Source organism: Phocoena sinus, chromosome 6 (assembly GCF_008692025.1).
Source record: "Phocoena sinus isolate mPhoSin1 chromosome 6, mPhoSin1.pri, whole genome shotgun sequence".
Classification (NCBI taxonomy): Eukaryota; Metazoa; Chordata; class Mammalia; order Artiodactyla; family Phocoenidae; genus Phocoena; species Phocoena sinus.
This window is the reverse complement of record NC_045768.1, coordinates 112,941,081-112,967,939: the sequence shown is the minus strand read 5'-3', so window position 1 is coordinate 112,967,939 and position 26,859 is coordinate 112,941,081. Positions and strand designations below refer to the sequence as shown.

General features: G+C 39.6%; 1 protein-coding gene across 3 annotated transcripts; it reads right to left on the bottom strand.

Annotated features, from left to right (window-relative positions):
- Positions 1-355: 355 nt before the first annotated feature.
- Positions 356-26,331, bottom strand: LOC116755162 (kynurenine/alpha-aminoadipate aminotransferase, mitochondrial-like). 3 transcript variants are annotated; one of them, XM_032634131.1, is made up of 13 exons: positions 25,992-26,331; positions 25,256-25,424; positions 23,962-24,094; positions 20,680-20,754; positions 15,269-15,478; positions 14,634-14,699; positions 13,316-13,398; positions 12,792-12,888; positions 11,474-11,535; positions 11,142-11,206; positions 9,740-9,846; positions 1,804-1,905; positions 356-1,417 (listed from the first exon to the last, which is right to left on the bottom strand). In XM_032634131.1, the coding sequence occupies exons 1-13, from the start codon at positions 26,056-26,058 to the stop codon at positions 1,412-1,414; spliced, it is 1,242 nt and encodes a 413-aa protein (XP_032490022.1). In that variant the 5' UTR covers positions 26,059-26,331; the 3' UTR covers positions 356-1,411. The 3 variants fall into 3 exon arrangements, with proteins under 3 accessions (XP_032490022.1, XP_032490021.1, XP_032490023.1); XM_032634130.1 differs by having other exon boundaries at positions 356-904; positions 25,992-26,313; XM_032634132.1 differs by lacking the exons at positions 1,804-1,905; positions 9,740-9,846 and having other exon boundaries at positions 356-904; positions 25,992-26,313.
- Positions 26,332-26,859: the final 528 nt, after the last annotated feature.

The following is a 26,859-nucleotide window of genomic DNA, read 5'->3' as shown; positions in this document are numbered from 1 at the left end:
ACATATTACATGTACATGCATAGAAAACATCTAAAAGGATGGATATGAACGTTGGGGGTGAGACACCCAGTGGCTTTTACTTTATTCCTTATACTTACTGGGTTGTTTGAAAAAAATTAAGTGAGCATATATTTAATAATCAGATGGGGAAAATAAAGATCTTAAAGGTGAGAAAGAAAATCATTACAAGTATATCCTAAGTACCTCAAAGGAGTCTAGTAGATTGAAATTACGTAACTGATAAGAACGTGCTTTTGAAAGTTGTGTAGTTTCATAAAAATACAATGTAGTACCTTTTTCTCAGTCCTTAATCTCTCCTCCTTACTTAGAATTAATAGGCACACCTTTATGTATGTTTAGATTCAGAATTTTATTTTAAATGAATTTCTATGCCATAACATAATATCTGTGATACTCTTACTAAAAATGATGTATAACAGTCAAATACTAACAATTTTTGCAACAAGCTCTCATTACATTTTCTTCAAAATAGGAAAAGTTCACATTATATACTGTTTTGAACATGATTGTTTGCTTACAAATAATTTACTGTAAAAATGTTATTTTCAAAGAAAATTTATGGGAAATGATAAAGCAACTATAAAAATCTTTACAATAAAATCCAGGATAAAAGTACTTTTGGGGGGTTGAAAATTTATCAACATGTATATGTGGATTATAAATATATTTTGGCAATCTGATGGGTTCAAGGGCACTTTAAAAGTTGTCTAGTTAAATTACTACAGATATGACATGTTTGGTGAAACCCAATCTGTAAGTCTAACACCAACAATCATTTCTTCCTGCTAAAACATAGAAATAATTTATCTGAAAACTGAGTGCTATGAAGAGTTCGATTTCTTCATAAAGATTCCTTTATAAATTGGGCTAATCCCTGGAAGGCCTAAAAGCGAGCAGAGAGAAGAATTAATAAAATTAGGATGCTGTTTAGGAAACTTGAGAAATTTAAACAAAGAGTATCCATCTTAGGTTGAGATCAGACAGTGAAAAGTCAGGATTAACCTCAGTTTTATCTGGGTCAGAGGCCGTCATGTCCACTAATATACGTAGACGGAAGCACATCAGAGGCCCAGGAAATATTTCAAATCCTTATCCCCTCAAGATCATCATCTTCTCCCAGAACACGAATTATTTTTTTCATATACTCTCTCACCTGCACATGCCTTCTGTATAGTTTCAGTTGTCCGGCTCTATGCATATATAACTTATGAAAAGCATATTTAATGACATGAGAAAGGAAGTCAATCAAGAACACAGCCGGAGACAGCCCATCTCCAAGGATAAGTATACACTCTTCTTACACTTCCTGGACTCTTCAGTTTATGGCTCTTCTGTGGGTTCCCGACACACAGTTCTTAGGAACTTTCTTCTTGGTTTCCTGTAATCCTGGTTAAAGCTGGACTTTGTGATTAAGCAATTACTTAACTCTAATCATTCATATTATTCTATTTGACCCTTCCACCAGAGATAGAGATGGATGGCTTCATGAATATGTACTATGGCTCATGTTAATTCCAAGAAGGAGCGAAAGAGGTTCTCTTTGTGACTTGTTGATAATCTGCCAACACTGTTGAGCAGGTCTGAAATCTATTCGACTCCAACTTGGTTGCATCATTTGTCTATAGAAGCCTGGGAACTTCTCTGAATGGTAGTTTGTGACTTTCCAACCAATACCCATTTTGCAGAAACCCAAGAAGCTATCAAATAATGTTGTAACTCACAAAATGAACACAAAAAATAAATGGATATCTACTTTTACTCTAAAGAGAATATTGTACTCACCATGTCCATCTGCTCTGGAGAAGCTAAAGAGAAGGATGCTCTGAAGTAGGGGCAAGGAGCTGAACTATCAAGGTAGAAATGATATCCAGGAAGCATGAATATCTAAGAGAGTTTATGGAAAACAGGTGATGTACCATTAAAGAAAACTAAAAGAAAATATAGGTGAATCTAATCTCAGAGTGGAGGATGACTTTTAAACTTAAAAAGCAATGAAAAAAATCACAAGAGAAAAATCAATTTATATAAAATTACTGCATGTCATATAATAAAACTAAAAGCATAGAAACCAGTGTTTACATAAATACAGCAATTCTACCTCTTCTCAATATATTATAAAGAATGCACAGAAACAGGAAAAACTTTAAAATGGACAAGGACAGCTTATTCAAGAAATAGAAATGGTAATAAACATGAATAAATGTTTAACATAACTAGAAAAGTAAAATAAATCCAATGAAATATCATTTTTAAAAATATTTCATTTTTTTTAAGTTAAACTATAGTTGATTTACAATGTTGTGTTAGTTTCAGGTATACAGCATAGTGATTCAGTTATACATATGTGTATATGTATATGTATATCTATCGATCTATTCTTTTTCATATTCTTTTCCCTTATAGGTTATTATAAAATACTGAGTATAGTTCCCTGTGCTATATAGTAGGTCCTTGTTGGTTATCTATTGTATACATAATAGTGTATGTATGTTAATCCCAAACTCCTAATTTATCCCTTCCCCACTTTCCCGTTTGGTAACCATAAGTTTGCTTTCTATGTTTGTGGGTGTATTTCCATTTTGTAAATAAATTCATTTGTATCATTTTTTTAGATTCCACGTAAGTGATATCATATGATATCTGTCTTTCTCTGTCTGACTTACTTAGTATGATCATCTCTAGGTTGATCCATGTTGCTGCAAATGGCATTATTTCATTCTGAGTAATTCTGGCTGAGTAATATTCCATTGTATATATGTACCACATCTTCTTTATCTGTTCCTCTGTTGATGGACATTTAAGTTGCTTCCATGTCCTGGCTATTGTAAATAGTGCTGCGATGAACATTGGGGTGCATGTATCTTTTTGAATTATACTTTTCTCCATATATATTCCCAGGAGTGGGATAACTGGATCATATGGTAACTCTACTTTTAGTTTCCTTTTGAACCTCCATACTTTTCTCCATAGTGGCTGCACCATTGTACATTCCCACCAACAGCGTAGGAGGGTCCTATTTTCTCCACACCCTCTCCATCCTTTATTATTTGTAGACATTTTGATGATGGGCATTCTGACCAGTATGAAGTGATACTTCATTGTAGTTTCGATTTGCATTTCTCTAATAATTAGTGATATTGAGCATCTTTTCACGTGCCTGTTGGCCATCTGTATGTATTCTTTGGAGAAATGTCTTTTTAGGTCTTCTGCCCAATTTTGGATTGGGTTGTTTTCTTTTTTGATATTGCGCTGTATGAGCTGTTTGTGCACTTTGGAAATTAATCTCTTGTCAATCGCATCATTTGCAAATATTTGTTCCCATTCTGTAGGTTGCCTTTTTGTTTTTTTATGCTTTCCTTTGCTGTGCAAAAGCTTTTAAGTAGGTCCCATTTATTTATTTTTGTTTTTATTTCCATTAATCTAGGAGACAGAATGAAAAAGATATTGCTGTGATTTATGTCAAGGAGTGTTCTTCCTGTTTTGCTGTAGTTTTGTATTATCCAGTCTTACATTTAGGTCTGTAAGCTATTTTCAATTTATTTTTGTTTATGGTGTTAGAGAATGTTCTAATTTCATTCTTTTACATGTACCTGTCCAGTTCTCCCAGCAACACTTACTGAAGAGACTGTCGTTTCTCCACTGTATTTTCTTGCTTCCTTTGTTGTAAATTAATTTGCCATAGGTGCATGGGTTTATTTCTGGGCTTTCTCTCCTGTTCCAGTGGTCTATATTTCTGTTTTTGTTCCAGTACCATACTGTTTTGATTACTACAGCTTTGTAGTATAGTCTGAAGTCAGGGAATGTGACTCGTCCAGCTCCATTCTTCTTTCTCAAGACTGCTTTGGCTGTTAGGGGTCTTTTGTGTTTCCATACACATGTTAAAATTATTTTAGTTCTGTGAAAAATGCCATTGGTAATTTGATACAGGGATTGCATTGAACCTGTAGTTGGCCTTGGAGAGTAAAGGCATCTTGACAATATTGATTCTTCCAATCCAAGAACATACTCTATCTTTCCATCTGTTTGTGTTGTCTTCAATTTCTTTCATCAGCATCTTACAGTTTTCCAAGTACAGGTCTTCTGCCTTTTTAGGTAGGTTTATTCCTAGGTATTTTATTCTTTTAGATGTGATGGTAAATGGGATTTTTTCCTTAATTTCTCTTTTTGCTCTTTTGTTGTTAGTGTATAGAAATGCAACAAATTTCTGTGTACTTATTTTGTATCCTGCAACTTTACCAAATTCATCGATGAGCTCTAGTAGTTTTCTGGTAGTATCTTTAGGATTTTCTATGTATAGCATCATCTCATCTGCAAACAGTGACAGTTTTACTTCTTCTTTTCCACTTTCGATTCCTTCTATTTCTTTTTCTTCTCTGATTGCTGTGTCTAGGTCTTCCAAGACTTTGTTGAATAAAAGTGGCGAGTGGGGCATCCTTGTCTTGTTCCTCACCTTAGAAGAAATCCTTTCAGATTTTCACCATTGAGTATGATGTTAGCTGTGGGTTTTTCATATACAGCCTTTATTATGTTAAGGTGTGTTCCCTCTATACCCACTTTCTGGAGAGTTTTTATCATAAATGAATGTTGCATTTTATCAGAAGCTTTTCTTGCCTCTATTGAAATGATCATATGGTTTTTATTCTTCAATTTGTTAATGTGGTATATCACACGGATTGATTTGTGGATATTGAAAAAAACTCAAAAAACACAAACATGTGGAGGCTAAACAATATGCTACTAAATAACCAATAGATCACTGAAGAAATTAAAGAGAAAATCAAAAATACCTAGAGGTAAATGAAAATGAAAACACAAGTATCTAAAACCTATGGGATGCAGCAAAAGCAGTTCCAAGAGGGAAGTTTATATCAATACAATCATACCTCAGGAAACAATAAAAATTCCAAATAAACAACCTAACCTTACACCTAAAGCAACTAGAGCAAGAAGAACAAACCAAACCCATAGTTAGTAGAAGAAAAGAAGTCATAAAGATCAGAGCAGAAATAAATAGAGACTAAGAAGACAGTAGAAAAGAGCAATGAAACTAAAAGCTGGTTCTTTGGAAAGATAAACAAAATTGATAAACCTTGAGGCAGACTCATCAAGAAAAAAAGGGAGGGCTTCCCTGGTGGCACAGTGGTTGAGAGTCCACCTGCCGATGCAGGGGACACGGGTTCGTGCCCCAGTTCGGGAAGATCCCACATGCCGTGGAGCGGCTGGGCTCGTGAGCCATGGTCGCTGAGCCTGTGCGTCTGGAGCCTGTGCGTCTGGAGCCTGTTCTCCACAGCGGGAGAGGCCACAACGGTGAGAGGCCCACGTACCATAAAAAAAAAAAAAAAGAAAGAAAAAAGAAAAAAAGGGAGATGGCCCAACTCAGTAGAGTCAGAAATGAAAAGAAGTTACAACCAACACCACAGAAATATAAAGGACCATAAGGGACTACTACAAGCAAGTATATACTAATAAAATGGACAACCTAGAAGAAATGGCCAGATTCTGAGAAAGGTACAACCTCCCAAACCTGAAGCAGGAAGAAAGAGAAAATATGCACAGAGCAGTTACCAGCACTGAAATTGAACCAGTGAGTTAGAAACTCCCAACAAGCAAAAGTCCAGGACCAGATGGCTTCACAGGTAAATTCTATCAAACATTTAGAGAAGAGTTAACACCTATCCTTCTGAAACTCTTCCAAAAAATTGCAGAGAAAGGGATGGTTCCAAACTCATTCTATGAGGCCACTATCACCCTACTACCAAAATCAGACAAAGACGCCACAAGAAAAGAAAATTACAGGCCAATATAACTAATGAACATAGATGCAAAGATCAACAAAATACTAGCAAACCGAATCCAATAACACATCAAAAAGATCATACACCATGATCAAGTCGGATTTATCTCAGGGGTGCAAGGATTTTTCAACATCTGCAAATCAATCAGTGCTAAATACCCTTTTAGAGTTATCAAATTTGGGGGTGACCTTTCAGCCTGGAGTTGAAAGATAAGTAGGCATAGGCCAAGCAAAACGTAGGGGAAGAGTCTGTCAGGGAGAAGATACAGAGTGTAGTGTCCCCGAGGTGCAAAGAAAATTGGTCACTCATAGAGGTGGAAACACTTAATACATAGAGTGAAGGAATAAAAATGATAGGTAATGGTGTTAAAACGGTGGGACACCTGCTCTTCTTGGTGACTTCTGTGGCCAACAGCTCGCTGCCCCAGAGCATGTGTCTCCTGCTTCCTGTGCATGAAAACACACTGTCCGCAGCCTCTTTCTAGATGCCTGTGGCTGCGTGATTGAATCCTAGCCAGGAGAGGGGAAGTTGTGGTGCTACTTCTCGGCCTGGCCCTGAACGTCTCCCTGTGTGACCCACCATGCCCTCAATGCTGCGGTCATCATGGATCCGTGTGTTGAAAAACTCAGAGCAAGAAGGTGGCAGGAACCTGGGTCTCTGACTCACGGCGGGAGCAGAGGAGCCTGTAGACCACATCTTTGAAAACTGTGCGTGAGTCAGAACTGGGTTGTGACTGGATTGTGTTAAGTCTTTGAGGTTGTTGTCTAGTAAAATCATGACATTCAGAATTTAAGAAACTGCTTGTTTTTTCATGGTGTAAATCTGGCCCCTGGTTGTTGAGGTTAGGTGAGCTGGGAATGAAATGATTTGGGGGCATTCTGGGGAGAAAATTTCAAGGCTGAAGATGAGGTTTTTTTTTTTTTTTTTTTTTCCTGATTAACAATGAAATGAAAACTGTGATTTCTACCAACATTGGGGAACAGTTTAGGGATGTGCCAGAAGCAAGTTTCTGTGGAGAAGGAGGGAGTGGTAATAATCTTGCAAGTTGACCAAAATCTGGGTTAAGAGAGTTGTGTTAAAGATAGAGATTATTTAGAAAAGTTGAAGGTCCATGCAACAGGGTATATGGAATAAATAAAAGGAACTGAAAAAACTATAATAAAATATGAAGCCTGTATCCTTATCTCCTAGCTCAGGGATACAAACAAATAGCCACTTATCAAATATTGTGAATAATAATGGCAGTGATAACAAAGCAAAGAAAATGTAATAAAATTGATTTATTGTACTAAAATGCACTTATATGAGTTAAGTCATTTAAGTATTTATTAAGCGCTTTCTATGTGCTGTTATTAACATTAAAACAATTAATAAAGCATGAGTCCTGCGGTCAAGTATGATGATTACAGGGAATGAGTGACTTTCCCAGGGGAATGGATTGGCTCACCAGTCCAGGCAGCCAGTTCTCAGCTCTGACCTCTAGACTGTCTCTTATGCTCTAGCACAGGAGTTTGCCAAAAACAACATGATCTGTTCTTTGTACTCACTGCCTCAAGACAAAAGTGATACTAGAAACAGATCTTGGTGTTTACAAAAGAGTGACGAACATGATAAAGGCATTAATTAATGGAGAATGGTTGATTGATTTGCTAAATTGGAAAGCTACACAGAAGCATATTTAGATGTCTCAGCTTAATTAGTGCCTCTGAATGAAATCTAAGTAGACATGATTTAAGTATAAAAGGAGAAAAAAAATTAGAAATCCTTGTGGGCTAATTTTAAGTGAAAAAAGCAGGATATAAACTTTTCTGTGTAATTTTAATCCTGTAGAATAATTGCACAGCCATATCAAACAAACAAACCACCCGATTAAAAAATGGGCACAAACCTGAATGTACGTTTTTCCAGAGAAGACATACAGATGGCTAAAAAGCACATGAAAAGATGCTCTACGTCATTAATCATCAGATTAATGCCAATCATTAATCATCAATGCAAATCAAAACCACAATGAGATATCACGTCACGCTTATTAAAATAGCAACCAGCAAATGGACAACAAATAACAAATGCTGGCGAGGATGCAGAGAAAAGGGAACCCTTGTAAACTGTTGGTGGGAATGTAAATTGGTGAAGCATTATGGAACATAGTATGGAGGTTCCTCAAAAAACGAAAAATAGAACTACCATATGACCCAGCAATTCCACTTGTGGGTATATGTCCAAAGAAAATGAAAACGCTAATTAAAAAAGATACGTGCTTGGGGCTTCCCTGGTGGCACAGTGGTTGAGAGTCCGCCTGCCAATGTAGGGGACACGGGTTCGTGCCCTGGTCTGGGAAGATCCCACATGCCGCCGAGCGGCTAGGCCCATGAGCCACGGCCGCTAAGCCTGCGCATCCGGAGCCTGTGCTCCGCAACGGGAGAGGCCACAACAGTGAGAGGCCGCGTACCACAAAAAAAAAAAAAAAAAAGATACACGCACCCCAGTGTTCATTTCAGCATTATTTGTAATTGCCAAGATATGGAAACAACCTAAGTGCCCATCAACAGATGAATGGATAAAGAATATGTGATATATATATATATATATATATATATATAGTGATATGATACACAAAGTTATAAAATGAATGAAATAATGCCATTTGTGACAACATGGATGGACTTGGAGGGTATTATGCTTAGTGAAATAAGTCAGAGAAAGACAAATATGCACTTATATGCAGAATCTAAAAAAAATAAAATGAATAAACAATAAGAAAGAGACACACATAATAGAGACAAACTGGTGCTTACCAGTGGGAAGAGGGAGGGGGAAGGGCACGACAGGGGTAGAGGATTAAGAGGTACAAACTATTATGTATAAAATAAAGAAGATCCAATGATATATTGTACAGCACAGGGAATATAACCAATTTTTTATAATAACTTTAAGTGGAGTCTAATTGTTAAAAATATTGAATCACTATGTTGTACACCTGAAACTAATGTAATATTGTAAAGCATTATACTTTCATAAAAAAACAATTTCATAGACAAACTACTAGATATATACAAGCTGTTCAAGAAAATATTTCACAAATGGTCATAAAATCTGGGTGGTAAAATTATGGGCTATTTAAAAAGTTTTCAATATGCTTTAATGAAGAATCATGTTACCATGAGTATGCTTTACTTTCCTAATCAGGAAAAAAATCCTTTTATTTTAATACTAATGGCTTATGGTTACCAGTGGGTAAGGGGAGGAGGGTTAAATTGGGAGTTTGGGATTGACATATACAACTACTATATATAAAACAGATAACTAATAAGGCCCTACTGTATAGCACAGGGAACTCTACTCCATACTCTGTAATGGCCTATATGGGAAAAGAATCTAAAAAAGAGTGGATATATGTATATGTATAACTGAATCTCTTTGCTGTACACCTGAAACTAACACAACATTGTAAATCAACTATACTCCAATAAAATTTTTTTAAAAATAATAAAAAATATTACTGGCTAATACTCATCAAGCATTTACTATGTGCCAGGTATTGGTCTAAGTACTTTATCCATATTTATTGCTTTCATCATCATAGCAACCCTAAGAGGGAGAGGTTCTTATTATCTGCATTTTACCCAACGCCACATATAAGGGCAGGGCTGGAGCTGGGATTCACACCCCAGGACGTGCCTCCAGAGACTGTGCTCTTAGCCACTAAGCTAATCAGTAGCTGAGCTGAATGACTGTATTTCCCCGGGTTTAGACCAGGGGACTAATTCCGTAACCCAAACTCTATTATGTTCTTAGTAAGGAGTTAATGTATCTGATAGACAAACATTATGCCTTGGGTTGGTGGGCAACAATAGATATCTCTTGCCATTTTATTAAGATATTACTTTAAAGAAAAAATGTAGCTTTTCTTCCTGTTTTACCTCTTTCTTAAAGGCTTTCTCTTCAATCAGTTTTCTTACATCATGAAGGCCCTTAATTTTAACCCATAAAAACATTCCAGCAGTAGGAACTTGCCATTCTGCCAAACCTACAAACAAAAGAGACGAAATATTTCCCGAGACCATTTTTGATGATGTCAACTATATCGCTGAAATGACAAATTGCAGTAACTATAAACTAGTGTTTCCAAAAAAGTTCCTTCAGTGATAGCATTTTTAAAAATATAGTTTTATGAGTTCTGAAAACTGATGCTCTGGGTTTTATTTTAAAAAGTAAGGTGAGGGTTTGAAAGGGAGAGAGGAGACTCGTGTGTTTATTTATGACTTTAGTGGGTCTCAGGGCAGTGCGGAAAATCCAGTGCCATGCCCACCACCCTTCCTTAGAATTGCCCCTAAGCCGAACATGGCTCTTTCAGTTTTAGGAGCAGATTCCTCAACTCTTTCTAGAGGCTTCTAGTGTTTCAATAAATCCTATCATTTATGTAATTGTTCATGTCTAATGAATTGAAGTTTTTATCAGAATGTAGTTAATTATGAAAGGAGTACATAAAATTAAGAAATTCTGGTCATTGGTAGGCTTTATGCTTCATTGAACATAAGGATAGAGAAACCAAGGAAGAATAATTATTTTGATTTTGATTATTACCTTTAAAAAAAAAAAACCTTGATGTTGATTAAAGCCTTTTTTTCAACTTCACTATAGGAAGTGGTAGAATAGTACTCTTATCAAAAAGATAGTAATTGTGTTTTTACCAGGACTGCGTAGGGAAAAAGATATGAGGGAAATAAGAAGTGAATACTTTGTATTTACTGTTATTCTTGCCAAAGGCATTTTTAGTGGTGTAATTAATGCCATGCAATTCATTTTACTTTCTTCCTTAATAGAAAATTAAATCTAAACCATTCTGAAATCAAATTAGCAATAGAAAATATTAGATAAATGAGGTTAATGATTAAAAGGCAAATTGTCTGTAATGAGAAACCTGCCTTAGATTGTACTGTTTTGTCTTTATAGAGTCAGTAAAGGAGTATGTTGTTGATTTCACAATCCCTCTTCTATTTGGAGCAAAATTTTGAAAACCGTTTGACTACAGGTATTATTTAACTTTAAGTAGGTTATTGCTGGTTGATTGTTAGACTAATTGGTCATTTTTCTTCAAACCACAGTTACTTTGCAGCAGTCAGTTATAGTAGAAATGCGTAGAATCATGCCAGGGTTTGTGCTCTTACTTCAGAGGTCATTCATAGGGTAACATTTTCTTGACAAGAATACTCCTGGACCCTGTTTCCTTCCCCAGGGTTATTAACAATACTCTGTGGTGAGTATCACTCACTCATATAAGGGCTACTGTTCATCCCAGGACAAGATGTAAGTTCCACTCACCACTTAACCACTTGTCTGCAGCTGCCAGTAATGCATCCTTCTGCTTCCTATAGAAATCAATAACCCTAGGAGAAGAAAACAATGCAAAGGATGTGTTTAGTACATTGATTGCAGAAATTAAAAGGCTCTGGAGTCCATTCTGTAAGAATCTATTTTCTATCTTGATGAAAATGTTGAATTCTTGATGAGGAAATAGAGCGTATTTATTTGACCTGTCTGATGGTAAACATTTTACCATTGTGGGCTTTCCATTATTTTGGAATAATTCAAAAGTGAAAATTAATAGAGCAAAGTCCATTTCTATATAAAGTATGGAACCTAAAATACAGTACCTCTCTACATGAGCCAGGAAGCCCTCTTCTCCCCATTGGTGTAGAAGCTGTGATACCAGCAGCTAAAAGGGATGAGACAGTTATAAGGTTCATCCTCTAAAATGTGTTTTTTTGCCAAACATAACAGCAAATCACTCTTGATTATGTGCAAACGACCCTAAGAAGATGCAACAACCTGCACGAAGCCTTATAGGGTCAGCAACTTATAACAACGTTGATTAATAACAATGACAACAATAATAGCAAAAATAACAAATATGTATATGGTCCTTGCTATGTGCTGGAAACTGCTGTACCATATGAATATATTTCAGCTACGTTGATGTTTGTAATACCCTTATTAGGCAGGTCATTATTTCCACTCCACTGATAAAGAGAATGAGGCACAAGGTGAAGTTAACTTTCCTGCAGTCACTGCTCATCACAGAGCCTGGACTTAGGTCAGAAGGTCCAGCCCCAGATCCACCCAATAGCTGCCGCCCTGGATGGCCTCTAAATATAAAACACATACAGTCTATATATGAAGTTATACAATATATTCAGAGATTTTTGTATCCAGAATGAAAGTCCTAAATGTTCTAAATGGATAGTGAAATTTGGTTGATAACAGATACAGAAAATATAGAAAAAGCCCCCAACTTGATAAAACACGGGATATCTGCACTTTGTGGAATGTATAATGTCAAAGAAATGTCCATTCTACATAAACTACCCCTTTTGCGTTCTTAGGTAGCAGTTCTGTCCTTAAGGTCTGATTCTCAAGGTTGCCTCAGGGATGGGTCCAGTAATTTCTCAAAGCTTGTAAAGATATTTATACAAGTAATTTCTCAAAGCTTGTAAAGAAATTTATACATTCTCCAAAAATAATTTTACTGTATTTTAGTTAAAATACATTCCAGCCGCTGTTTGTAGGGAGCTTAGCACATGGGCAGTGAAGGCAGACATCGGGCCACCACACGGGTTTGAACCCTTGCTCTCAGATTCCAGGACAACGAAGCTAACGGTGTGTTACTTCACCAAACCTCTTCCGCTCTCTTGAGTCCAACGCAGTTTTTACAGAATTCCTGGGCTAGATTCCAGGACACAGCTGAATAAGAAGATCTCTGACCTTCAAGGAGTTTGGTCTACACTGTGAAACAGCACCAGGTCCATTCCAATCTCTTTTGCTATTTAGAGCAAACATCTGCTGTGCATGGTCTCCTAATTCAGTCCATGCGGATCTAGAGGTGCAATCAGTGATTTCTCTCTCTGCCATGTTCACTCAGTCATATTTGCCAACATCTGTTTTATTTTATGATCTGATTCAAAAAATTCCTACCTGAGTGAAAGTGCTGGTGTGCATTGTTGAAACTTCTGTGTGTAAAACAATTCTCTCGATCAAGGGCTTTGGACCAGTTATAAACCCTATTCGCAACCTGCACAAATAGAGAAAAGGCACTGTACCAACACTGCATTAACAAGTAATACCATGTTAGTGATTTCATGGGGAAGAAAGTTGCGACCTAGGGACAAATGGACCTAGACAGTTAACACATTCTAATAAAACAACTTCTTATTTAAAATACACATTTAAATTAAATTGTACAGTTAAAATAGAATGCATATCTGACCAGGTATTTCTAAATGTGCTGTTTCGTATATGCAACCAAAAACCTGACCAGTCCCCACTAAGCTATAGCTTAATGGCCAAGTATCTTTGACCACTCGGAAGGATTGGGAGAAAAGCCTGGTATTAATAGATAAAATCAAACGGGAATACAGGTATCTTAAATGAGAACTGTTTGCTGAGGTGCAGCCTCTGTCACCTTTAGATGCAGCCTGCAGGCACAGCCAGGGCCTTACCCAGAGGACAGGACTTTGGAAAAAGAGTCAGCTCGGATGACACGCCCATCAACGTCCATGGAGAGAAAAGTCGGTGCCCAGGGCTTGAAATGGAAGAAAAATACTGTTGGTTTGGGAAGTCTGTTAGAGACCGTATCCCTACTTTGTGCAGAGACTGGGGAGGAATGGATTTGGAGAACAGTAGGACAAACATCCTTTTCCTTGTCTTCATCTCAGCCTTTGAAATGGAGTAAGAACCAGAGATGCACGTTCTTCTATTCGTATCTGCCGATCTTCACGGCTTTTCTGCCAAACCCACACACATGTCCTTGCACTTGCTCACGCTGCCACTCCCGTGAGTTTAGAGGAAACTCACACAGGACCTCCTTGTCCCAAGGCTTGAGATCCAGGATGAACAGATTTCGAGGAAGGATTCAAGAAAAACTAGTTTGGAAAAGACCAAAGCGAAGAGGGCCGTCAGCATTCAGGGCTGTTTAGGAAGAGATGCTGAGCCTTAGACCAACTAGAAACACAAGGTGCAAGGGAAGACGAGCAGTGTAGTCGGTCTGCAATGCTGAAACTTCCATATTTACTTCAAACGTAAATGCCAACAAGAAAGGGGGCCATGGTCGTGTTGAAGGTGGGCGGCAGGCAGACATGGTATTCAGGCAAACTAGATAAAAAGCCAAGAGTTCTGTTTCTTCTCCGTAGATATAGAGTGGGGACTAAGTGCATGTGTTTGTTCTGTGCAGCCCTGAGAGCAAATACAGTGTTGGATTTTGCGGAATTGGGCATTGGGAGTCTGTACCACTACTGTTGTCTCCTAGGAAACCATGCTCGTGGACAGTGGTGTACATATATAGTGGGAAAGGATCTAAAAGCCCATGATTCTGCAGGAAAGTCCCCGACCCTAAGTGACAGGGATGGCGAGTGGGCAGCACGGTGCTAGGAACGCCCCTCCTCTTCCCACCACCGCCTCACGACCGAGCGCGGCCGTCCTCCTCCTTCCGCCTGGACACGCCTCCCAAGTCCTCCACCCGTCAGCCACCCCCGAGAGACTGAGGTTGACACCCAAGGAGACACCCACTCCGTAACCCTGGCACGATGTCTAAGGAGCCACGACCTGGATTTGAAGTCCAGACGACCCTCACCCTTGACTCACTCGTCCCTCCACGTGCCTGGCACAGAGAGCCAGCCGTTATTCTAAAGGAAAGGAATTTCTGGAAAGAGCAGTAATACCAGAGATGAAAATGCTCGGCAGCCCGGCTAAACTCACATCAGCACAGTAACTTACAGCCACTTGTCTACTGATTGTGGGCTGAGTTGACACTGCACTTACCTTGTTGAACTGCATAAAATAGTAAGGATCGTCTTCTATGATGAGGAAGTCGTATTTTCTTGCGAGCTAAAAAAGGTTAAAGGAGCATGTTTATTTCTTCAGAGCGCTCGAAGATGAAAATCACTTGGAATCATAGTTCTTTGTACTTGATTCTGTGGAGCTTAACATGCGATTTTAGAACAGTGTTTATAGTGAAAATCTTAGGCATCGTGTTCAGCTACCTAGAGGAGAGTTTACAAAAGGAGCCTGCCTCCTATGTTAAAGGAATGTCTTTGTAACCTGGAATGACAAGAAGAAGGAAAGGGAAGGGACAGGTTCAAAGTACAAACATAAAATAATGAAAATCAAACTTGGGGCCAATTATTATATAGCCTCGTAGAGTTTAACATCACACCAAGAGTAACATTTCCTTCAATGAAAATATCAATTAAAGGGAAAGAAAAATCTCATAGTCAACAAGAGTGTAATAGTTTCTTGAATTTAAATTCATGGCGACCCTGGCATAGATGACTTCCTTTTATTAAAAATCATCTTCCTTGAGAGCAAGGGGCAATGAGAAGGAACTTGCAGAGCGCTCTTCTAAAGGGTCAGAACAAAACAAGAACACAGCCACGGAACACATTCTTTGAAAATACCTCATAGATTTCCTTTTTGCGGTTAGTTGTTAATGAGTTCCCAGCAGGGTTGTTGCCATTTGGGACAGTATAAAGAAATTTGGGGGTGTTTTTCTTGGGGTTCTTTGAATCTTCTGGTTTCCATTTGGAGAGTATTTCTCTGAGGGAGTCTGGAATAATCCCGTGCTCATCACTGGAAACATTAATCATGTTGCAGCCCAGGGGTTGCAGCTGTCCAGTACAAAGAGAAAAGAAAGCCAGAGACTCAGACTTGATACAAAATATCAGTGTCACTGGTTCTTACACTAAGGAGAATGTTACCATTTATACCCTTAAACAAAAAGCTGTTACCGTTTATACCCTTAAACACAAACCTGCACTCAGCTCTACGCCCACAGTGCGTTATCTTTATAATTATGGTTAGAACTGGTTCATAAAATAGGTGTTTATTAAGGAATGTTTTTTGACAAAGTAAATTAATCTTATAAAGCATCTATGGTGCTAATACATAAAATAGTTATAAGCAGAGGTGATATTCAAAATATTGGACAGGTGGTGTAGCATGGACACATCAGATACAGAGCAGGCTGGAATGGGGTCCTGGAGGCCCCCTACCATGCCAGCATTGGCTCTGTACTATGGGGTGTTCAGGTTGGTCTTAGGAGAGGGACCAGGGGAGCCAGGGTGGTGCTGGGGAACCAAGGAGCGTCAGGGCAGTGGCTCACCAAGGCATGTGGATAGTATACTGTACCGATTGCAAAGGCTGAAGTCACAAGTAGTGGCCTTGTTTATAGACATTGTTTTATGAAAGGTTTGTGTTTTTATGTTTTATGTCTGTGGACAAACATAAAGAAGAAAATCGGAACTTAATAAGTAACAAGCAAAGGAAATCATCAACGAATGGAAAGACAACCTACAGAATGGAGAAGCTATTTGCAAACAATGGAACCAAAAAGGGATTAATTTCCAAAATATACGGACAGCTCAGTATCAAAAAAAAAACCAAACAACCCACTCCAAAATTGGGCAGAAGATCTAAATAGACGTTTCTCCAAAGAAGACATGCGGATGGCCAACAGGCACATGAAAAGATACTGAATGTTACTAATTATTAGAGAAATGCAAATGAAAACTGCAATGATGTACCACCTCACACTGGTCAGAATGGCCATCATCAAAAAGTGTACAAATAATAAATGCTGGAGAGGGTGTGGAGGAAAGGGAACTCTCCTACACTGTTGGTGGGAATGTAAATTGGTGCAGCCACTATGGAGAACAGTAGGGAGGTTCACCTTGTGATCCAGCAGTCCCCTTCCTGGTCATATATCTGGAGAAAACCATACTTCTAAAAGACACATGCACCCCAATGTTCATTGCAGCAGCATTTACAATAGCCAAGACATGGAAGCAACCTAAGTGTCCATTGACAGATGAATGGATAAAGATGTGGTATGTATATGTATGTATGTATATACATATATATATACACACACACATACACACACATATATACACAATGGAATATTAGCCATAAAAAGATTGAAATAATGCCATTTTCTGCAACATGGATGGATCTAGAGATTATCATAGTAAGTGAAGTAAGTCAGATGGAGAAATACAAATATCATATAATATTGCCTATATATGGAATCTAATAAAATGATACAAATGAACCTATTTACAAAACAAATAGACACACACAGACATAGAAAAGAAACTTCTGGCTACAAAAGGAAAGAGGAGTGGAGGGATAAATTAGGAGTTAGGGACTGACATATACACACTACTATATATAAAATAGGTAACCAACAAGAACCTATTGTATAGCACAGGGAACTATACTCAGTGTCTTGTAATAACCTATAATGGAAAAGAATCTGAAAGTTATACATATATATGTATAACTGAATCACTTTGGTGTACATCTGAAATGAACACAACATTGTAAATCAAATACAATATATTTCAATAAAAATTAAAAAAATAGCAGTAACTGAGTGAAGTTCTCAGAAAAAATATTTTCAAAGGATAAGCAAACAGTTTTCTTAGCAGTCAAATGTAGAATTATGCACTGAGAATAATCCAGACCCCACTTATGGTAAATTTAAAAGGTCTTAGACTTAGAAATCACATAAACATGCAATAAAAGAAGTCAATATTGGACCATGAGATAAACACACATGAACCGTCGGCATATTCCGTCACAGCCTAGCGTTGGTCTCTGTTTGGGTGTGTGAAAACGTGTGTGTGTGTGTGCTGTTTACATAGACAAAAATTTTATATTTATAGGCATTGTGTAATCTTATGACTTAGGAGTTTAGGAAAATAATTAACAATTAGTATCCAGTCGCTAAGAAAAGGTAATTATTTTAGTTTTTAAAATTACGGCAAAATATGTAAATAACAAAAATTTGCCATTTTAAAGTGTGCGACTCAGTGGCATTAATTACATTCACAGTGTGTGCATCCATCGTCACTATTAATTTCCAAAATCTTTTCATCACTCCAAACAGACACCCTGTATCATTAAGCAATAACTCCCCACTTCCCCCTCCCTCAGCCCCTGGTAACCACTAAGCAACTTTCCGTCTTTATGAGTTTGCCTATTTCAGATATTTTGTACCAGTGGAATCATACAATATGTGTCCTTTTGTGTCTGGCTTCTTTCACTTGACATAGTGCTCTCAAGGTTTATCCATGTTGTAGCAGGTGTCAGCACTTCCTTCCTTCTTCTGGCTGAATAATATTCCATTGTGTGAATGGACCACATTTTATTCATGCATTGATGTACACCTGGGCTGCTCCATGTTTTGGCTGTTGTGAATAATGCTGCTATGAACGTTTCTGTTTCTGTTTGAGCCCCAGTTTTCAAATCTTTTTGGGTACATACTAGGAGTGGAATTTGTGTGTCCACAGTAATTCTATGTTTAATTTTTTGAGGCACTGATAAACTGTTTTCCACAGGGGCTGCACCATTTTACATTTCCACCAGCAATGTACTGCGGTTCCAATTTCTCTGCATATTCACCATTACTTGCTATATTCCATTAAAAAAATAATAGTCATGCTAGTAGGTGTGAAGTAGTATCTCACTATGGTTTTCACTTTCATTTCTCTAATGACTAGTGATGTTGACCATCTTTTCATATACTTACTGGCCATTTATATATCTTCTTTGCAGAAATGTCTATTCAAGTCCTTTGTCTATTTTTATTATTATTATTATTTTTTGCGGTACGCGGGCCTCTCCCGTTGCGGAGCACAGGCTCCGGACGCGCAGGCTCAGTGGCCATGGCTCACGGGCCCAGCCGCTCCGCGGCATGTGGGATCTTCCCGGACAGGGGCACAAACCCGCGTCCCCTGCATCGGCAGGCAGACTCTCAACCACTGCACCACCAGGGAAGCCCCCCTTGTCTATTTTTAAATTAATTTCTTTGTATTTTAATTGTAGGAGGTCTTTATATACTCTGGATATTGAACTCTTACCATATATATGATTTGCATGTATTTTCTCCCACTCTGTAGGCTGTTTTTTCACTTTCTTCATAATGTCCTTTGACGCTCAAAAGAGTTTAATTTTTGATGAAGTCCAGTTTATATTTTTGTTGTTGCTTGTATTTTTGTTGTTATATCTAAGAATAGTGCCAAATCCAAGGTCAAGAAGATTTGCCTTATGTTTTCTTCTAAGAGTTTATAGTTTTAGCTCTTAATTTAAATGTTTGATCCATTTTGAGTTACATCTTTATATGGCATGAGGTGAGGGTCCAATTTCTTTCTTTTGCACGTGGAAATACAGTTATCCCAGCAAAATTTGTTGAAGAGACTTTTTTTTTTTTCCTGTTGAATGGTTTTGGTACCCTTGTCAAAATCAGTTGGTCACAGCTGTATGGTTTATTTCTGAACTCTCAATTCTATCCCATTGGGATATGTATCTATCCTTAATGCCAGTACCAGCCGGTTTTGATTACTGCAGATTAAGGCAGTTAGTTTTGAAATTGGGAACTGAGAATCTTCTAACTTTGCACTTTTTCAAGATTGGTTTGCCTATTTGGACCCTTTCCAATCCCAAATGAATTTGAGGATTGGCTTTTATATTTCTGTAAAAAAGGCTATTGGAATTTTGGTAGGGATTGCATGGAATCTGTAAATTGCTGTGGTAGTATTGACAGCTGAACGGTATTAAGTCTTCCAACCCAGGAGAAGGTGATGCCTTTTGGTTTATTGGCATCTTCTTTAATTTCTTTCAGCAATGTTTTTTAGTTTTTAATGAGGAAGTCTTTCACCCATTTTGTTAGATTTATTCCCAGATATTTTATTCTATTGGATGCTATTACAAATGGAATTTTCTTAATTTCCTTTTCAGATTGTTCATTAGAAAAGCAATGTTTATAATATATTTTTACCCCTACTTGGGAGTGTTGAGGGAATATGCCTTTCATCAAGACTAGCTAATTGCTTTCTATATATATTCATTTTTCACAAAGATAATATTAAATTAAAAAAAAGATAATCCATGAAGTTAGATTCAGTAGAGCATAGCGGTCATCTCATTAAATCCCCTACTCTAAGCTAGAATTACTTTGCTAGCATTTATGTCAGGTGGCCATTGAGAGTTACTCTGAGCCCCTGCAGTGATGGCCAGTGCTTTACTCCTCAGAGAACTGGTAAGGCTGATGGTTAGACAGTTGTTACATTGAGTTGAAACTGTTTCCCTGTAGTTTCCACCCTTTGGTTCAAGTTCTATGAACCTGAGAACATGCACAGACAAATCTAACTCCTCTGTCACGTGGCTAGCTTTAATGTACTTGAGGACAATTCTCATGTCCCTGTGGAGTCTTCTCTCTCTGCGGAAAAGAGCATAGTTCCTAAAACAATTCAACCTATGGTATTATTTCCATTTCTTTGTTCACTCTGGTTGCTTTTCTCCAACTGTGCTCCAGTCTGTATTCACATTGACCCAAAAGTATTGTGCCCCCGACAGTGGTGTGTTCTGACCAGGGCACAGCAGAGCAGGTGATGCGATTCCTCATTCTGGATATTAGAGTCCCGTTAATTAACACTGGAGAGGAAAGTCCTGATCGTACCATGTTACTGTACAGTTATCCTACACTGACATATGGCCATCCTTACGCATGTGGTCATATAGGTGGTAGTGAAAACATGTCTGTGTAAATTAAGTCACATTTCAGGTGGAATATTAACAAATCTGGACATGATTTTGCAAGACCCAATTTTAGCACCTCTACATTTAGACCTTGTAAGGAGAAATGTATAAAGCAGAGGGAACATTTCACATATTTTGCATATATTAATGATTCTCCTGTTTAAGAAGATGCTATTTTATGTTTCAGTGGACAGAGAATTCTCAAGGTGCAGTGGTTTCTTATTTGTTATAAGAAAGAGAGTTGCCTTTTGTAGACATGTGTACTCACAGCATGAATTGTTCCTGAATAAATAGGTTCATTTACGAGGATATTATCTCCAGGATTAACGATCATCTCAAATACCTAACAAAAGAAGCATAGGTTGGCTTCGTTAGTCTGGTTTCCAGTCTTAGAAAACACCTCCCCCCTCCTTTTTTTTTTAGTTTGGGTTCACTAGGATTCTAGAGAAGGAGTTGGCAAGTTTTCTGTAACTTGCCAGATGGGATGTGAGCCCTGGTGTCTCCATTGCAACTACTCATCTCTGCCTCTATGGTGAGAAAGCTGTAGACAATACGTCAGCCGATGGTGTGGCTGAGTTCCAATAAAACTCTATTTACAGAATCAGACAAGGACTGGCTTGGCTCTCAAGCCACAGTTTGCAAACCTCCGTTCTAGGTTGGAAAAAAAAAACATAACTGCTTTGGCTCCTAAAATGTATTTATTCCTTTTATTCCTTTTCTGAAAAATTTTAAAATATTTGCTATAAGCCAGGCCTGTGTAAAGGATGGAGATAAATGATGAGCCTAAAGGCATGGTTTTTACCCTCACGGAGACACTAGTCCACCATTTTGACTAAATCTTATATGAGTCACAGAATCATTCTTTCCTGCCCTGTGATGTTTCACAGTCCCCAGGTCACGCCTCTCCTCCCTATTATTTTAACAACCTAGAGCTCTTGATAAACAGCATGGCCATTATACATTGGGACAGAAGATTGGACTTTTGTTTCCTGATTTGGTCTAGGATATTCCATTTACTTTTCCTTATGAGCTTTTTGCATTTTATGAGAGTGTCATCCTCTGACAAGTTTCTAATTGATTCAGGATTTACAGGACCTCCTAGGACCAAACAAATCACTGGGTGGCTTGCGTATTATTATCCATGGATCAGATGAAAACCTCATCACATACATTGGGACATGAGAAAGTCATATATCCTAAATGAGGAGGGAGGGCTGTTTATTATCGGAGACACGGACACCTAAAATAATATCTATCCTGGAGAACAAAGTGAGAGAAATATTAAACTGGATTCCCAGGAGGCCTCTGGAACAAGCATGGCTATAAGCCAGTGAGTTACTGATGCATTTGGCCATCTATGCTCTCTTCCTCTTTGATATGACTGATGTTGCAACAGACAAAGAAGAAACTTTCTTCTGCATCTTTCTGGGGAAAAAAATGCACATAATGTCCCTTCCTAAGAAAAGAATTTCACTGAAAAGAACTTTTTTGTCCTACTAGTCTGGAGCATCACAAATGGTTCTCTTCAAGAAAAAAAATCAAACAGCAGCTAATCCTTTTATTTTTCCTAATTCAGTCCAAGAAGGGGGAGGAAAATTATAAAGTCTTACTTTAATACCTTATTCTGTAAAAATAATTTAATTGAAATTCATTAAAACTAACTGGATTATAACATTCACATTTACATAAGAAAGAAGAGCAAGAAAGCTACTCTGGTTTGAGATAAACAAGAGTCATACTTTCATCTAGATGTGAGGACTGAATGTAGAGCTTCCTTATTCAGGACTAATTATTCATGAAAAAGAAAAGAAAAAAATAGATGAAACTGAGAACCTTATATGCAGTCTCTTTATCTGGGGACCTCCCAATGGTGGTTACCTCTGTGGAGTTCCTGGAACCCAGGAGAGAGGCAGAGAGAGAGAGAGAGAGACAGAGAGAAGGAAAGAGAGAAAGTAACCCAGAGGAGAAGTCAGCCACAGACACAGACATATACGTAGATGTGGAGAAGCACAGCCAAGAGGGAGTCAGGGTACAAGAGGCAGCCGGCACAGATGATAACACCAGCAGACACACAAAGGAATGACGTTTCATCTCAGGAGTATCAGGATACACCCTCAAAGAATTTAAAAGTCATACACTGAAATGTTATAGCCACAAGCAAAAGTGAAATTTAGCCTGAATCTCTGAGTCAGATGAAAGTAAGCAGCGCTCACTAAGCTGCAGGTAGGGGTTGAGTTCTCCCTGAACGGGAATCTTGTCCTAATGACTCAGAGCTCCGGGTCAATCATGATGGGATCTCTGTTTAAGAGAAATCAGGTTGTAAATGAAGCAACTGACAAAGGATTAATCTCCAAAATATACAAGCAGCTCATGCAGCTCAATATCAAAAAGACAAACAATCCAGAAATGGGCAGAAGACCTAAATAGACATTTTCCCAAAGAACACATACAGATGGCCAAGAAGCACATGAAGAGATGCTCAACGTCACTAATCATTAGAGAAATGCAAATCAAAACCACAATGAGTTATCACCTCACACCATTCAGAATGGCCATCATCAAAAAATCTACAAACAATAAACATCAGAGAGGGTGTGGAGAAAAGGGAACCCTCTTGCACTGTTGGTGGGAATGTAAATTGATACAGTCACTGTGGAGAACAGTATGGAGGTTCCTTAAAAAACTAAAAATAGAACTACCATACGACCCAGCAATCCCACTACTGGGAATATATCCTGAGAAAACTGTAATTCAAAAAGGAACATGTACCACAATGTTCACTGCAGCACTGTTTACAATAGCCAGAATATGGAAGCAACCTAAATGTCCATCGACAGAGGAATGGATGAAGAAGATGTGGCACATATATACAATGGAATATTACTCAGCCATAAAGAGGAACAAAATTGAGTTATTTGTAGTGAGGTGGGTGGACCTAGAGTCTGTCATATAGAGTGAAGTAAGTCAGAAAGAGAAAAATAAATACCGTATGCTAATGCATATATATGGAATCTAAAAAAACCGGTACTGATGAACCTAGTGGCAGGGCAGGAATAAAGATGCAGAGGTAGAGAACAGACTTGAAGACCCAGAGTGGGGAAGGGGAAGCTGGGATGAGGTGAGAAAGTGTTATGGACATATACACACTACCAAATGTAAAATAAATAGCTAGTAGGAAGCTGCTGCATAGCACAGGGAGATCAGCCCGGTGCTTTGTGACCACCTAGAGGGGTGGGATAGGGAGGGTGGGAGGGAGATGCACGAGGGAGGGGATATGGGGATGTATGTATGCATATGGCTGATTGACTGTTGTACAGCAGAAACTAACACAACATTGTAAAGCAATTATACTCCAATAAAGATGTGAAAAAAAGAAAGAGAGAGAAATCAGGTTGGTGAATGTCTTTACGTTCCATTTATGATTCTAGGTGAAGACAAGGAAGACTTTGTAGGCCACAAAACATGATGCTCTGTGGCTAAGGGAGAGATGGCTGTATGGGTGAACGTAGTATTTGATTCTTCCCGCGGGTGCCCTTCCTTCCAATCTTACCTTACAGAGACCTTCTTGGCTGCCACATGTGACACACATGTCCATTTGTCCTTGGCTGGCTGGATAATGGATGGTGGGAGGATTATGCAATTTTACTTGTAACTGTTTTAGCCAGGATAACAGCTCTGGGAGTCTAAAGCATAAAATGCATGTAAAAATTGACAGTAGTGGAAATCATAATAATAGTAGACAGGAACTAAATGGTGTCTTTATAGCAGGCAGTTTAAAGGTCCTCAAATGCTTTTTGCCAATATTAATATCTTTACTTAAAAGACAAGGCAACAGACTTAGAGATTAAGAAATCCACATAAGTTAATCAGTTGGGGATTAAAAGAGCTTTCTCATTCCAAAGCCTGTACCTTTTCTTTTACATTAGAGCACTCACTGCGTAATTTTTTGTTTCCCTTAGGGAGATTTCTGTAGGATACCTAGAAGTGCAGGTTCAGTAAGTTCTTTGCATCACGGAAAGAAAAGCCTAGGTATACATTATATACAATACAATTTTTATGCACCCAACATGCATTATTCTTCAATCACAGAGCAAACAGGCTTTGATAAAGTATAATTCATAGACACTGCAAGTTACCCTTTATCACTGGAAGAAGACCAGCTCAGGAAAGCCTTGAATATGTGTTCCAGTTTGCCTTTATGAAATTAAACACATCTGAACTGTGGGCAACATGTTTACATAGCTGCCTGTTTAGAAAGGGAACATAATCATTAAAAAATTTCCCCAGGGGCTTCCCTGGTGGCGCAGTGGTTGAGAGTCCGCCTGCCAATGCAGGGGACACGGGTTCGTGCCCCGGTCCGGGAAGATCCTACGTGCCGCGGAGCGGCTAGGCCCGTGAGCCATGGCTGCTGACCCTGCGCGTCCAGACCCTGTGCTCCGCGGCGGGAGAGGCCACAGCGGTGAGAGGCCCGCGTACCACAAAAAAAAAAAAAAAAAAATTTCTCCGGGACCTAAACTGGCTGCTTGCTGGGTCATCCTTTTCCTCCTTTCTCCTACCCTGCTTCTTCACCAAGCTATATTCTCTTTCTTTTCCCAGTCTCAGATCAAATGGAACCACCTTCCTAAAACCTCTCCCTCCCCTAGTCGTATAAGGTTGAGAACAGTCCCTGGCCTCTTAGGCATTCAGTATCATTGCTGCAATTATTTTTCTTCTAAAACTCTTCCCCAAACCTTCCTCACTGCTGAATACCCAGTTAAAAAACGCACACGTCACTCTATCAGCGGGCTGTAGAATATTGCTCATGAAAATGAACCAACAAGGTTACATTATCTACTGATCAGTACCCAGCACTCTGAGAATACTGCAGTGCTCTCTTCATCATCTCTTCATCAAATTGGATGGTCTCTCCGTTGTCTATGGTGATAACCGCAGACTTGAAAGGGAACGTGTTGGGGTTTGGTGCTCCAGTCGCCAGGGAGAGAACAGATTTCGATGACTTGCCCAATATCTCAGCTACAACAAGTAAGGAGGAGGAGAAGAAACACTTTCAGTGAAGACCTTCCTAAACAGAGATGGTTCAGCATGCTGCATTAAAGTCAGTAAAACTTTAAAGTGTAACGATTTCTAGTGATAGAATGCTAGTCCGAAAGAAACACAGAAGACGCCTTTTTTTGTGGGCCGACCTCACCGGTGGAGGAACTAAGGAATAGACACGTGCATCTAAGAAGGCGGAGTGATCAGGCGGACAAGCCAAGGGTCACAGTAACAGAAGACGGGCTTCCACTCGGCCCGTCCGTGCCCGGCTCCGCGCGCACCCCTCTCTCCGGCGAACCCGCCCTCCCCACTCCGCACTCGCCCGCACGCTGAGCCGAACCCCGACTCCTGTGCCCGGAAGAGCCCTCTGGAGCCGAAGCAGGACGTGTCCACAGCGGCCTGCCCTCTCTCTACTGCTGATGGCCCACACTCGTGCCCGTTCCAGCGCGCCTTCTGTGCCAGGTCTGCGCAGAGCCGGGCACAGGCCGCCCGGAGCAGCTCTGCGGGGACCGCCCCCTCCAGTGGGAGAGCAGGGCCCGGACTCACCCATGACTCGAAGGGCGGAAGGCTTTCTGGCCGCGCTCGCAGCCGTGATGAACCGTGTGTAATTCATTCTCGGATTCCAAGCGGCAAGCCCCGCCTTATGTGGTTGAAGCCTGGGAAAACCAAGGATCCGTGTCAATCCTGCCCCCTAATCCCTGCCCTGGAAAGGCCACCTCTGCTGTCCCCCGCGTGTGGTCTGGCGCGCGGAGCCAGGAGAAGCCGCCGAAGGCCCGGCTGTTGGCTGCGCGAGAGCCTGGTTAGGATCCGGCCTGGCGCGTAGCAGGACTGGCAAAGTCCACTGGCAGGTTAGGATGCGTGCCCCTCCCGCCCCACTCCCTTTGGTACCTCCCCCTGCCGCGCCCCTCCATCCCAGCCCCGCCCGCCCCGCCCCTCGATTCCGGCCACGCCCCTGACACGCCCCTCCATCCCGCCCCCGCCCTCGTATGCCTTTAGCCCCTCCCGCCCGTGACCGCCTGTCCTGCTGGAGTCCTGACCACGCGCCTGCAGCCTGCTCTCTTTGTTGGCGCAGGCAGTGCGGGAGGCCGCATTTAATGATTTACCACTGGGTGTTTTGCACAAGCTACTTAATCTTTCTGGGCATCAGTTTGCTCACAGGGCTGTGGGCAGGATGAAATCAGGGAATCTCAGACACTCCTCAGCACATGACTTGATCTTACAAAAGCCTTCAGTAACTGTTAGCTATTATTATGACTAGTAACAACGTTCTTAGCAAAACTAAGGACTCAGTTTCCTAATGGTTTTTGCTGGAGAAACTGGCAACTTTTTTTTTTTTTTTTTTTTTTTTTTTTTTTTGCGTTACGCGGGCCTCTCACTGTTGTGGCCTCTCCCGTTGCGGAGCACAGGCTCCGGA